This window comes from Ochotona curzoniae, unplaced genomic scaffold, assembly GCF_017591425.1.
Source record: "Ochotona curzoniae isolate NIBS_2020 unplaced genomic scaffold, NIBS_Ocur_1.0 scaffold_4505, whole genome shotgun sequence".
In the NCBI taxonomy this organism is placed as follows: domain Eukaryota; kingdom Metazoa; phylum Chordata; class Mammalia; order Lagomorpha; family Ochotonidae; genus Ochotona; species Ochotona curzoniae.
Window position 1 is genome coordinate 7,340,525 of NW_024467118.1, and position 14,800 is coordinate 7,355,324.

General features: G+C 45.9%; 1 protein-coding gene across 1 annotated transcript in view; it reads left to right on the forward strand.

The window, feature by feature from the left end:
• Positions 1 to 14,800, forward strand: part of CC2D2A (coiled-coil and C2 domain containing 2A) — a 90,990-nt gene that overhangs the window by 13,848 nt on the left and 62,342 nt on the right. Inside the window, exons 5-7 of the mRNA XM_040966071.1 lie at positions 11,181 to 11,269; positions 11,599 to 11,700; positions 14,560 to 14,658. Coding sequence (XP_040822005.1) covers positions 11,181 to 11,269; positions 11,599 to 11,700; positions 14,560 to 14,658 — 290 coding nt within the window. The remainder of the gene's footprint in view (positions 1 to 11,180; positions 11,270 to 11,598; positions 11,701 to 14,559; positions 14,659 to 14,800) is intronic.

Consider the following 14,800-nt stretch of genomic DNA (forward strand, 5'->3'; position numbering starts at 1 on the left):
GTTTTTCATTCTGCTCATGTTTTCTGTTACAAGGCTTGATTGAGTTTACGTGTTGGATCGTCTTTTTTGAATGTGAAGAAGATAACTGGGTGCTCCAAGTGAGTCTTCCAGGAGAGGCTCATTAACTTGGGCTGGAGCTAACACTAATACAAAATATCTGCCAAAAAGCTCACGGGGTGTGTATATGATGAAAACGCTGTGCTTGGATTTTAAAAAAAAAAATTTGCACCAACAAAAATGTATCTTTTAATTTCATTTTTTATCAACTTTTTGCAACCCCCTCATACTCTGTGTAAATGGGTCGTAAGGCATGCCCACTTAATACATTTACAAACATTGCTTACCTACATCTTCCCAGGTGAAATCTGAGATTCCATGATCATCCAAAACCTCACAAGAAAATACATGCTCGTGGATTGGTACTGAGAAGGCTGTGGAACTTGTTAAGCTCCTGTGATTCCACGTTATTGTTCTTCCCTAAGCACTTGAGGTTTTTACTCAGAGAAATAAACAGATACGTACATACATACAGACTTACATACATACTTACAGGGGTGATAAATCTAACAACCATGAACTCTGAGGACTTAATAGCTTTCTGGGCGGGCAGAAAGCTGGCAGGCACCATGCTGAGGTCTTCATGTGCATTCAATTATTTAATTCTCAGAACAGTCGTATTGTCAAGCATTGTTTTATAGACTAGGAGGCTGATGATCTGAGAGAGCCAACAGCTCAACATGATGGAGCCAAAATCCAAACTCTAACCTGCTGACCTTCAGAGCCCTGGTTGCTCATTGCTGTAGCCTAGCCTCGTTATATACCTGAAACCCAGAGTTAGCTGATGGGTCCCTGGGGCTAGTGGTTTGCAGGTGACCTCAACAGGTGAATGTCATGATAGAAGCCAGTCAGCACAGTGTCGGCAATCTGTTTATTGTGTATTCGTTGATCATATTCACACTGCTTATCTCTCAAAACCCTGAATAGATACATCACCCCCTTTAGGAAGCATCTTGTATGGCCCAGTGTGGACTGAGTGGCTGTTCCATGCTCCCATGGGCTGAAATCACCTTGTTTCCTCACCCACTGCCCCTCCTCCTCCAGATGAGAAGTCCTTGAAGTCAGAGTGGCCTGCAGCTGTGCTTAGCACGGCTCTGATTTGCAGATGGCACTGCGCAGGGCTGGCTACTGGGTGACCCGGCTTCTCTTGACCTCTGCCTTTCCCTGCAGGCCCTGCTGTAGCTCAGGCGTACTTGCCTGTCTCTCTGAATCCACGTTCACCCCATCCTTCAAACTGAGTCTGTCCATCTGGTTCCAGTCGGTCAGTCACTGTCACCTTCCATGTCCCAGCCCTCTCATGGGTCTGCAGTGCCCTGCAGAGCTTCAGCCCAGCCCTCCCCTGGAACCTCTGCCTTCCTGCCACACCGACTCCCCCATTCAGTCTCCAAGTGTGGTCAAGGTCAGACTGCATTCAGACACCCTGACCATGTGGCATCACACCAGGCATGTCCCCACAGCCGCCACCTCCTGATGAACAGCAATACGAATTGGTGCAGTAAAATATTTGGCTTCTAACTTTCTAATCATACATATGTATATATAGTCATGACATTGCAAATAAAGTAAGCATTTCGGTGAACACACATCAGTTCCAAACCAAATAAACATCTAGTTGAAAAGTACACACATTCCCCCATGATTCCATCTTACGCTGTCTCTTAAGGGAGTAACAATCAAATGTTAAGTAGTTTCTTATGAACATGAATTTCTTCATTACTGACATCTGTTTTCCATTCATTTATGCTAGTTTCTCTGATTAAAGCATCATTTCGGGGCCAATTTCTCAGTATCAGTTGAAAAGAAAGTTGGGAACGCAGAGAATAATTAGTTTTCAGCATACTTTTGGAAAGCCATCGAGATCTGTAGAAACTGACCCAAGAAAGTCCTGAAGCTAGTGCGGTGTCCCTCGGGGTCTACGGCTAAGGCGGGACGCAGCCAGCTGCCTGCAGGAGTGGGTGGGAGTTACCTTAGAGCCCAACAGCTGGAGAGTAAGATAAATGCTCCGGCCAGAGGATCCGCAGCTGCGAACGTAGGAAATACCAGCAAGCTCCCCTTGCTGCAGCTCACTGCCTCAAGAGACACTGAGAAATAAACAAGTAAGTAGCAAGATTGACCCTAGAAAGGCAACGCCCCATTCTCCTCAGAGCCACAGGCCCAACTGCCTCTTCTCACATGGCAAAAGTACTCTAGCTCATGTATAGCCATTTTTTTGTCCTCCAGTCCTCTCGAACTTATAACCAATGTAACTCACACCCTCAGCTGTTCACATCACCGAGGAACCTCATGTTTCCTAAATGCAACAGCAACTGCTTGGACTGTCAACACTTCACCTTCAGCAGCCACTCATGCAGGGCTCTCTTTCTCTTTTCCACTTCTCTCCCAAGGCCCCACTCACCCAATGCTCCTCCCTCAGTCCTTTGCTAACTTCTTCTCACATCCCAACCACTCGGTGTGGGAGCACCAGGCTTGCGGCTTCTTCCCCTCGCTGTCATCAACACTTGTTCTTGCTGTCGTCTCAAACTTGAATGTCTCTACACTGACCAGGCCTAATTTTCACATCCAGCCTTGATCTCTTCCAAACTAAATAGGATACTGCCTCCTAGATATGCGTTTTTGTGTATCTCACAAACCTCTTGTATTTTAGTAGCCTTATTCAGGTGTAATTAACATAGCCCAAATTAACCCACTGTAAGTATACAATTAGATACTTTTTAATAAATATATAGGCTTATGTAGTATCATCCTAAACCATTTTTAGAATATTTGCATCAGTCCAGAAAGTTCCATTGGCCTCGCTTATCTCTACTCTGTCTCCAGCACAGACAAGCACAGGTCTATTTCCCATCCCTATAAATTAGTCCTTCTGGATATCTTCTGTAAATGAAAATCACACAATATATAGTTATGTCCATCTGTCTTCTTCCAGTTCACATTTTTTTTGAGATTCATAAAACTGTTCCATGTAACAGCGTTCGTTTTTCTTTAATTAATTATGCACCACCATATGGACATACTGTTATGCATTCACCTTGTGATGCAAATTTGGATTGTTAGATTTAGTATTGTTATAAATGGTGCTGTAGTTGAACAGTTCCAACATGTCTTTTCTATAGGTTTTGCCTTTCATGCCTGGAAAATTCCTAGAGATAAAATCTCTGAGTCAGATCACGAGCTTGCATCCATCTTTGCAAGCAGCTGCCTCTTGGTTTCCCGAAGTGGCCGTGTCAGCTTTCCCACCGAGAGTGCATGAGAGTTCCAGCTTTTCTGTGTTCTTTCCAACATTTCCTATTATTTGTCTGAAATTATAGCCTTCCTGGTAGCCACAAAGTGGTAACCACACTGTGCTTTTGGCTTGCATTTCCCTAAAATCAGGTGAGTTTGAGTGTTTTCATATTCTCAGCCTTTTGTATATCCTTCTTAGTAAAATGTATATTAAACATTGTCTCATTCATGAATTGGGCCTTTTGTCTTACAAATGAGTTGCAAATTCTTTGTACATTCTGGATACATGTACTGTATCAAGTAATCTACAAATATTTTCTTCTCACTTTCAGGAGAGTCCCTGAAACACAACAGACTTTAATTGGGTGAATTCAAACTAAACTGATTATGAATTATGCTTTGAGGGTTGTTTCTAAAAGTTCTCTTCCCACTCAAGATCATGCAGATTTTCTCCTGGAAGTTTTGTAGTTTAAACTGTTAATTTAGTTGAGTCTGTGGTCTGTTTTCAGACAAATCAGACTTGATTGTTCTGAGCCAAGCTTCTGATCTCTTTCTTCTAACTCAAATCTGGTTTTCCTGCAGTCTTAGCTCACCAAGTGGAAGCTTCCAACGTCATCGGCTGAGTCATAGCTTGGGGTCATTGTTGACTCCTGTCTTTGGTTCTGCTTGCACCCCATCTGACACCAAGTCCTGTCTGCTCTGTCTTCAGAGTGAATTTCAGCTGTAATTCTTTCTTTCTTTTCCCTTTCATTTTTTTTAAAGGTTTATTTCTTTTACTGGAAAGACACATTCACAGAAAGGAGAGACAGAAAGATCTTCCAGCCACTGGTTCACTCCACAAATGGCTGCAACAGTTGGAGCTGATCTCATCTGAAGCCAGAAGCTTCTTCCAGGTCTTCCATGTGGGAGTAGAGTCCCAAGGCTTTGGGTGTCCTCTACTGCTTTCCCAGGCCACAAGCAGGGAGCTGGTAGGGAAGTGGAACACCTGGGGTTAGAACCGGTGCCCATATGGGATCCTGGAGCATGCAAGATGAAAACTTTCACCACTAGGCTGTTGTGCTGGGCCCTTTTTGTTTCTCTTTTAAAATTGTAATTTTTCATGAAATGGCTCCATAGGCTCAGGGATTTCCCCTCCACCGTTCCCACCCCACCTCCCCACCAAGAACTGTGTAACGGAGGCTGGCATACCGAGAAGGGAGGATACAGTGCAGTATGCATCTCTACTCCCAAATAAAACATGAAGTCTCAATGAAGCTGTTAAATACCCCTTGACGACAGACTGCTGGATTCTCCACGATTGTGTACCTGCAGCGTCCCGATGCACTTGGATAGCACAATGACGGACTTCGGACTGCTGTTGAAGGCCTGTGCCACTATTGTATTATAACCATTTCCTACAACCTCTACCGCTAGCCACCATCCTGATTCAATTCCCTTCATCTCCCTTGTGGAATATTGCAGTAGCCTCCTAATCAAGCTTCTTACTTCCTTCTCGCCTCTCATTTCCAGCCCAACAATCAGAGTGATGTCAAGCAAATTCCTTCATGGTCACTCCTAGGTGCCAACTCTCTGACTGCAGCCATAGCGTGGCCTGCCCAGCTGTTGAATCCTTAGCCTTGGGATCTGATGCTCCAGTATTTTTCCCCCGCACTGAAGCTTCTCCTTTGTGCCCTGGTCTCCCATCAGACTTGGCCCCATCGGAGAGTCTTTGTACCACAGTCCTTGGAAATGCTAGCCCTCAGATACGACTGAGTGAGCAATGCCGCTGTCTTTTTTACCAATGCCAATGTCAACCTGAGGCCTTTTTTCGATCACTCTGTTGGAAACTGATTGATCTTCCCAGCTCTGTTTATCCTAGATCCTGCCTCATTTGTCTGCAGTGTTTCCACAACTGGGAAACATTAGAATATTGGTATTGTGGGGCCCAGCACAATAGCCTAGCAGCTTAATCTTCGCCTTGCAACTTCCAGGAACCCATATGGGCATCGATTTGTGACTTGGCTGCTCCAGTTCCCATTCAGCTCCCTGCTCGTAGCCTGGGAAAGCAATGGAAACTGGCTCAAAGCCTTGGGACCTGGCACTCGTGTGGGAGACCTGGAGGAGAATCCTGGCTCCTGGCTCCAGATTGGCTCAGCTCCAGCTGTTGCAGCCACTTGAGGAATGAATCAGTGGATGGAAGATCTTTTTCTTTATTTCTCCTTCTCTTTGTAAATCTGCCTTTTCAATAAAAATAAATCTTTTTTATTTAAAGATTTATTTTTATTATGTTTTTATTGGAAAGGCGGATATACAGAGAGGAGAGACAGAGAGGAAGATCTTCCATCCAATGATTCACTCCCCAAGTGAGCTCAACAGCCCATGCTATGCCGATCCGAAGCCAGGAGCCTCTTCCGGGTCTCCCACGCGGGTGCAGGGTCCCAAAGCTTTGGGCTGTCCTCGACTGCTTTCCTGGGCCACAGGCAGGGAGCTGGAAGGGAAGCGGGGCTGCTGGGGTAGAACCGGCGCTCATATGGGATCCTGGGCGTGCAAGGCGAGGACCTTAACCACTTGCGCCACCGCGCCGGGCCCAATAAAAATAAATCTTAAAAAAAAAAACAAACGAATACTGCTTCCTGTCAGAGGCTGGCTCCTTGCCAACATATTCCAGAAGCTGAGAAGTTTTTCCTACCACTGAAACTCTTGGAAATTCACAAAATTGTGCTAAGACCACTCACACTTAACTAAGACCACTCACACTTAACTTGGTGTTTTTCCCACAGTTCTCGAGCCTCCCAAATGCCTTTTCAATGTTTGCATACACTCCGCGGAAAACACACCAGAACACTCCACCCTAGGCACAATTTTCCCATTAAAACAGACCCGCGATGATTGTTGCCACTCTGTTTCTGAAGCCTCTTTAAGGCGCCTGGCAGCACTGTTGCTGTGTCAGTGGCACGGGAATACCACCCCTTTTCTTGGAGAGTGGTCCCGAAACCTCAAAGTCTAAAGTGCCATGAAAAGGAAGAGACAGAACCCCAAGATCTGAGGACCCCAGGTCATGAAATATGTGCCAGAATTAGGGCGCTCAAGTTTTGAACTAATTTAAAACAAAAATGGTATTGAGACTTTGAAAGAAAAATCCGGGAGAAGTCGGAGAGGTCCCTGCAGGTTCCCGCCGTCAGTGTGAAGGTTCCCGCCCCCTTCCACAGGCAGCAGACCTGCTGTCACCTCCTCTAACTTGCTTCCTACATACGAAAGATTCGCAAGTGACACTAGCTCACTTCATATAAATAAGATCATTAGAAAGAAATAGAGAAGAGACTCGTTTGTGTCGGTTGAGCTTTGGCCCTTTCCTTGCGCTGAGCTTTTCCTGCCTGACAACAGAGGCCAGTCTCGTGTTTGCAGAGTGTTGCCTGGCTTGACAAGCACCTGCTTGCCCCTCACCTGGCTTCAGTCCCACCCTCTTCCCCTCTCCGTGCCGACACTCCATCCAAGGAGTAACAGCCAGGGATGTGGGGAGAGAAGGGGGTCAGGTCAGTTGGTTTTCTGACTCCTGGGGATGGGGTGGAGTGTCATCTTCAGGGAAAAGAACCAAAGGCACTTCCGGCCAGTGTTCTCCCACCCCTTCTGTCCCCAACCCCAACAAATAGCGAGGAAACACTAGACTCCCCTGTGTCCCTGCTAGTCGTATTTGAAAATAAGACTGTTGTATCGTTTTAGCGTCGTCCACAGCGCGTACATGCCGCAGGGATGTGCTCACAGCACCTGTCGTGTGGATAACAAGCTCCACAGCAGTGGGAGATGTTAGACCCTTCCCTCTTAGTGATGCCAGAACTCCTTCCTTCCACTTCAACTTTGGATTTGATATGTTTTATGCTTAAACTTTTTTTTATTGTTCTTCCTGCTCATAAGCTGAATCTCTGAGTTGTATTGTAGTTGTCTATAAGTCAAGATTGATGAAAACAGAGATATTGTGAAATAGGGTAAGTATTTTTTGATGCCGAAAATTAAAATAAGTAAAACATGTGTGAGTGCCTGCTAAATAGGAAGATGGAAAGAGATAGTTTCACAGAAAACTGTCGTGCTAGCCTACTCGGTGGCCTGTGTACATTTACATAACACCAGTTCAGGCCCCAGTGCCCCATGTCTGATTGCTGAGTCTTTGGAAAATCCCCTGTCCTCCAAGGTGTACAAGACCTGTGGAGGCAGTGAAAGTTCCAGAACAAGGGGCTCAGTGAAAAGAACAGCGATTGCTATGGAGAAAGGAGAAAAGTGGGAAGAAGGCCCTTAGAAACACCATTTTTAAATCTGTATAAGCATGAAAATAGTAGTACAATTTTCTTTAAAAAAAAAAAACATTTATTTTTATTAGAAAGTCAGATATACAGAGAGGAGGAGAGACAGAGAGGAAGAGCTTCTGTTCGATGATTCACTCCCCAAGTGACTGCAACGGCCAGAGCTGAGCCGATCCGAAGCCAGGAGCCAGGAGCTTCTTCTGGGTCTCTCATGCAGGTGCATTCAGGGTCCCAAGGCTTTGGGTCGTCCTCTACTGCTTTCCCAGGCCACAAGCAGGGAGCTGGATGGGAAGCAAGGCTGCCAGGACAGGAACTGGTGCCCATATGGAACCCCAGCACATGCAAAGCGAGGACTTTAGCTGCTAGGCTATTGTGCTAGGCGCTATCATAATTTTCTAAATCAAGCTTTTCTTTAAAGTGATGAATTAGGACCCAGCGCAGCTGCCTAGCAGCTAAAGTCCTCACATTGCATGGGCCGGGATCCCATATGGGCACCGATTTATATCCTGGCAGCCCCACTTCCCATCCAGCTCCCTGCTTGTGCCTGGGAAGGCAGTCGAGGATGGCCCAAAGCCTTGGTACACTTCATCCGTGTGGGAGACCTGGAAGAAGTTCCTGGCTCCTGGCTTCAGATCGGCACAGCACCAGCCGTTGCTGTCACTTGGGGAGTGAATCATCGGATGGAAGACCTTCCTCTCTGTCTCTCTTCTCTCTCTATATATATGACTTTGCAATAAAAATAAATCAATTTTTAAAATAATAATAAAGTGATTAATTAAAAGCTTGAAACTCAGGATTTTTTTTTCAAGTGAAGTAGCTGAATTTCAATGGAAACAGCAAACCAGAGCCTGGTCCTTTGCCCTAATCTCAATGCGCTCCAGTGGTCCTGGAGCCAGCAGTCTCTCACCTGTAGCAGCCGTGCACCCACAGCCTGGTAACTACTGGGATGGGAAAGCAGTATTTAGGGCTTCCCAAAGTCCTGTTCACCAGGAGTTAGCACTCTTTGTCCCATGTGTTACAGCTCAGTCAGGCTGTCTGTTCTGAGGGCTGGTACTTCTACGATAATAAACATCCATGCACAGGACACTTAGAGAAAACGATTGCAATAACTGCTGAAATGAGCGTTCAGGGCTGACGGTAAGCTGTCCACACACAGCTTTCAAAAGCTCCAGAACAGTCCCTGCATGCGCAGGAAAGATCAAGAAGCCCTCAAGCCCTCCATCCTGATGACACTGTTGTGCTGTGCAACCCACATGTGGGAGGAATATTTACAAATCATAGATCTGATAAGGGTGTAGCATCAGAACACGGAATGACCAATAACCAGAGTTAAAATGGGCAAAAGGCTGGAATAGGCCTTCTCCAAAAAAAGATACACAACTGGGCAAGACAGATATGGAAAGTTACTCAATCTGATTAGTCTTTAGGGGAATAGGAATGGAAACCACAACTGGATACCACTTCATCCCCTGCCAGCCACTGGGATTGCTCATATTAAAAACCAACAATCACAAGGATTGGCAAAGATGTGGAGAAATTGGAACTTGTGTGTGTAAGAATGTACAAATGATGTAGCTCCTTGGCAAAACATTTGGTAGTTCCTCAAAAAGTTAAACATAGAGCTAACATGAGACCTAAGAATTCAACAACTACATCTACATCCCAACGGATTGAAAACATATGTCACACAATTACTTGTACACAAAGGCTCATAGCAACATAACTCATATTAGCCCAAGAGGAGAAACCACCCGAACATCTATCAGCTGGTGAATGGGGAAAGATAGAATGCTGAATTGTACATTCTAAAAGTGTGAAGCTTGCAATGTGTCTCAATGAAGTTCTTAATGAAAAAGGTAGGGGAGGCCTCAGGGTTCGGAGTCATAGCGATGTGAGGACGTGAGAACGGAGCTGAGGGGCTCTTCCAAAGGTTGTCCGTGGAGTCAGAAAAGCTGAAAGTGGTTAAGTAAAAACCAACAGTGTCCGCCATCTCCCTAATCCTGTAAGGGTTGGGGAAATTGGGCTAAAGGGAAGGGAGGGTGCAGAGATCTGGAAGCCATTTGCACATCTGGGTTGACGTGATCTTGGGGGTACTAAGTTTCCCAACAGATAAGTATATTGCCGAATGGTAATCTCCCACCTCCGATGGAAAAACAAGATTCTATCAAGGATTTTTATGTATTATGTTGTGCACTGAATTTATGTGCATATTTTTATGGAATGTCCTAAAATTCTGCTATTATTCATTAGTTCTTGAATGCTGCCAAATTGAATCTTCAATCATTTAAAATTATTTTCATCACCCCTGTTTCACCTTTGATGATGCAGAAATTTTATTCAGGTTGGATTTTTCTCAAGTGTGTGAGAGTCGTTTCTGACTCTGTCTTTTTATGGGACTGAGATTGCACTCTGCCCAAGCCTGGCTGCTCGGGGCTCATTCCCAGCATCGAGAGAGCAGGCTCCATCTGCAATCATAAGAATGATAAGTAGTGGGGGGAGAAACTGACGTTAAATTCATTTAAAAACTTTCCAAATCTGGTTCGGTGTATTAGAGGGTAACTGACAGATGTCCAGAAGATGCTGTCCCCCACCCCGGCACCTTGCTGCAGTTCCCTCCTGGGGCCTCTCTGGCTCCTGCCAGTTCCCTTTCCTTATTATCTGGCACCAGGACATCCTAGCTGGGGTCACTGTGCATCCGCACTACCGATAGCTGCTCCCTCTCCGTGACCCCAGGTGAGCTTCCAGGCATGCTGCTCGCATCCGCCTCTTGTCTTGCATGATCCTCTGACCCTCACAGTGCTTGGAGAACAGGCTCTGCTCCTCCACGGGCCATCAGTGCTCTGTGAACTCCCGTGGTCTCATCTTTTTCTGGAAAGGTCCTCTGCTTAAACATATTAACGCCCAGTTCCCCAAAGTCTCTCTTGTCTCTCCACCCCTTTTGCAATGGGAGTGCAGCACTCAGGAATGTAGATCCAGAATGCTTTCCCAAGCAATCCACACCCCAAGTGTGTCATGGTGGTGACATTTATCTGTCAGAGCCTTCAACTTGGTGACACCTGCTGATGAGACCCCTGGGTCCTCCTAGCAGGGGCAGCATGAAGATTGAGAAGGAAATGCTTTTGACACATGGATATGAGGCCTGACACAACGGCCGCCCCCAATAGTTCATGATCTTGACCCTCAGATACTCAATCACATGTCCAGAATTGAAATACAGCCCAGGACTACGGCCTGCTCAAAGTTATGAGCACTGTTAAACTCTGACACTTCAGACTGATTCACAGTCCATTCCGTTCAGGAGTCTATTTCTCAACATAGTGGGAGGTTCTTCCAATGGTAATCGAACTGGTATGTTTGTGTGCCTCAAGTGGTAAGGTGTTGTCCGTTTCATTCTTTGCTAAGTCGAGGTGACAGTCCTTGGAAGGACCAAGGCTTTTGCGCCATCTCAAAGAAGCCAAGACACGCACTCTGACGTCATGACAGCTGTCGGCATTATCTCATGATTACTGATGGGCGTTCTCGATTGGCAAAATTCTGAAAGTTACCTCATTTATTTTTATTTCATCTTCCTGTTGGAACAACATATTTTAAAGTAATTGTGTTGTTTGTGTGTGTGTATTTTTTAAGGCTTACCTCCAATTCCTTCAGCTTCCAGAACAGGCTTTGCTGAATTTTCCATGAGGGAACGAATGAGAGAGAAATTGCAAGCCGCAAGGGTGAGAGCAGCTGTGTGGGTTTTCTGTCCCTTGCCTGTTGTAGCTTTCCAGGCTTGCCTCGCCTGCTGTGTGCGCTCCACACTCACACCTTCCAATCCTGACTCATCTGTCCTTCATGTTGTAAATGTTAATGCAGCCCTCTGCATTGGCGCAGTTAATACATGTGCTTGAAAATGCATTTTTATTTTTGAAATCATTTCCTCTGCTTCATAAGAGTCGCAGCTTGCTATGTTGTTGCTGTGGGCTGATTACTCTCTCCAGAGATGGTGGCGGAGGTTTTCATGAGCCTTTGGTACTATGAATCGGTAATGTTCTGTTCAACTCTCCAGTCCAAGGCAGAGAGCGCGCTGCTGCAGGAGATCCCCACCCCGCGGCCCCGGCGCTTGCGCAGTCCCAGGGGGAGAGAATCTGAGACGGAATTTGGCACAGAGGTGAGTGTGGGGCCGTCTCTGTTTTGTAATCAGACACCGATGCAGAACGTCCAGGACAAAGTTTCTCAGATTGTTTCTCTGTGCGCAAAGGAAGTGTTAAATGTTTGCTCAATATACCTCTAGGTGTTTATAAGGTGTTCCTCTGAGCCAAGTCTTACCACATTTTATTATCACAATGCACCTACAGAGCAGGTGCCTTTGTGGTCATTCCCATTGGACAGACTGGGAAACAGGCGCTGTGTGGCTGTACAACCAATCCCAGCTGTGTGGAGAGGTGAGGATTTCATCCCAGGCTGTCTCGCTGAGTCCAGGTCGCTGCACAGCAGGGAAACAGCAAATAAAAGACAAGAGACAAAAGGACAGTAGGAACCCGGTGTGGTGGTGGAGGCCTTGATCGTTGATGAAAAGCTATTGTTGACCAGTGCGGAGGTGATTAGAGGCACTGGGATGGAGGTGCTGGTAGGGAATGTAAGTGTGTGCTTGTCCAGTTACACACACACACAAAGGAAAGGACCAGACCTGGAGACACATTAAGAAAGTATTTCTGGGCCCAACGCGGCAGCCTAGCAGCTAAAGTCCTCACCTTGCACGAGCTGGGATCCCATTTGGGCACCAGTTCCTGTCCGACAGCCCCACTTCCCATCCAGCTCCCTGCTTATGGCCTGGGAAAGCAGTCGGACAACTCAAAGCCTTGGGACCCTTCATCTGTGTGGGAGACCTGGAAGAAGTTCCTGGCTCCTGGCTTCGGATTGACACAGCACCGGCCGTTGTGGTCACTTAGGGAGTGAATCATTGGATGGAAGGTCTTCCTGTCTGTCTCTGTCTCTCCTGTCTGAGGAGAGGGAGTCAGGGAGAGGTAAGGCAGGGATGTATCTGAAGGGCTGCAGAGGAAGGCAGAGGAAAGGATGGAAAGAAAAATATCGCCTTGAAACAAGAAAACTTTGGCAGATTGTGCAGATGTGCGGGATTCCCATTGGGGTCCAGTTGGTTAAATGGCAAGAGATTCTAGTCTTTATTTCCACATCTTTTTATTGATAATCACTTCAAAGAATCATGTGGTTAACATTGCCCGTGAGCCATGCTGTCTCACCTAAGCCTGCAAGGCCTACAAATAAAAACGGACTCCTTGGACAACAGGTGCTCATTGCCCCCTCGTCATCAGGACCTTGGCTCACACTGCGTTACATCCCAGGTCGTCTGAGCTCACTCCTGCAGACCTGCGGCAGATCTTCTCTCATCTCACAATGACGCATCATACGCATTGGGTGAAGCTCAAACCCAGAGGGACTATCTGGAGAGGAGAAACAATGACTTCCGATGTTACATCGCATCGTTGAATGACTAATTAACACAGCTTCAACTCTCATACCGATGAGTTGGCAGGCAGCCATGACAGCGCAAGTGAGAAAACCAGGAAAGTGTGGGGTTTTACATAAATGAGGATGTTATCTATTCTCTTTTTTAAAGTATCAATTGCTTTTTTTATATAAAGATTTATTTTATTTTTTTATTGGAAAGTCAGATATACAGAGAGGAGGAGAGACAGAGAGGAAGATCTTCCGTCCTCTGATTCACTCCCCAAGTGGCCGCAACGGTCAGAGCTGAGCTGATCCAAAGCCAGGAGCCAGGAGACTCTTCCAGGTATCCCATGTGGATGCAGGGTTCCAAGGCCTTGGGCCATCCTCGACTGCTTTCCCAGGCCACAAGCAGAAAATTGGATGGGAAACGGGGCTGCCAGGATTAGAACCAGCACCTGTATGGGATCCTGGTGAATGCAAGGCAATGACTTTAGCTGCTAGGCTACTGTGCTGGACCCCTATTCTCTCTCTCTTTTTTTTAAGATTTATTTGTGTTTATTGGAAAGTCAGGTTTACAGAAAGAGAGAGAGAGATCTTCTACTCATGTCTCTCAAAGGATTTCTAGTGGATTAAATTCTCTCACTTAGTGGATTAAATTCAACAGAATCCTATCAAATTGAATAAGATACCTGATTCAATTCTCTTCAATCCCTAACTGCTACTCTTTGGTAACACTTGTCAAAATCAACCACAAACACAAGAACACTTTTGTCTCCAGGTTTTGAAAGACCGAAAGCATGTAAGGCCATCGTATGTGCATGCGTGCAAACTAACAAGATAAAAGACAGACATTCAAGAAAAACCTAAACCGTCGATGAGCCTGAGCGTCCTGTTATTTCATGTGCATGGCCTTATTTGATGTTCAAATCAAGTTGAGTTTCCATAGACCCTGGTTTCTTGTACTAAGCTTTGTTCATCACTGCCTGATACGCCCAAGACGATAGGATTCCAGCAGGGAATTATCTGAAGCGACGTTGAGAAAGGCGTTGCCTGGTAGAAGAAGTGGTGGCCCTTGGGATGCCTTGTTGATGGGCCTCAGTGAAGGCATAGCTGGAAATTACACCAAGCTGTCAGATAAGCCTGGATCCACACAGTGACAGCCAATAGAGTGTCCATGCTCATTTTGAGTATCTACTACCGGGATGGCTTGAAGTTGCTCAAAAGCAAGCTTGGCATCATGCCTAGTGGAAAAGGGGAAACAGCTAGCTGGGGTCTCCAGGGGATAGAGGACAAGGACAGATGGGACAGAATTGATTCTCAGAGGAGAAAGGGGACATCCGCAAGAGACTGGCCACATCAAGCCAGTGTAGACAGATAAAGACTCAGCGACCTTAACCTTCAAGTATACTTGAGATTTGTTAGTATTTCACTTTTTAGGAAGGAAGAGATGAGTCCTCAGAAGGTAAAGCGGGGGTCAGGGCGGAGAGTATCACCCCTTGTTCTAGAATATCGTTAGTTTCTTGAACTAAACTGTTTGCCTGTCACGTTCCTGCTCGTACAGCTGGGTAAAGATGAACAAAGGAGTCAGCAAGAAGATTCCCATCATTATTCAAGAGTCAAGTTCCGTGAGTCCGTGCGAAAAATCAAGTCTAAACCTCAGGTGGGAAACTTTTAAAATCATGGTTGTCTGTGTGCGTTTTTCAGAAATATCCAGAAAGAGATAATCATATAGATACTGACTCCTATTGCCATGAAATATACAAAAAAAGCGTGAAAATTGATTGTTACTTTCAGAATCTTGG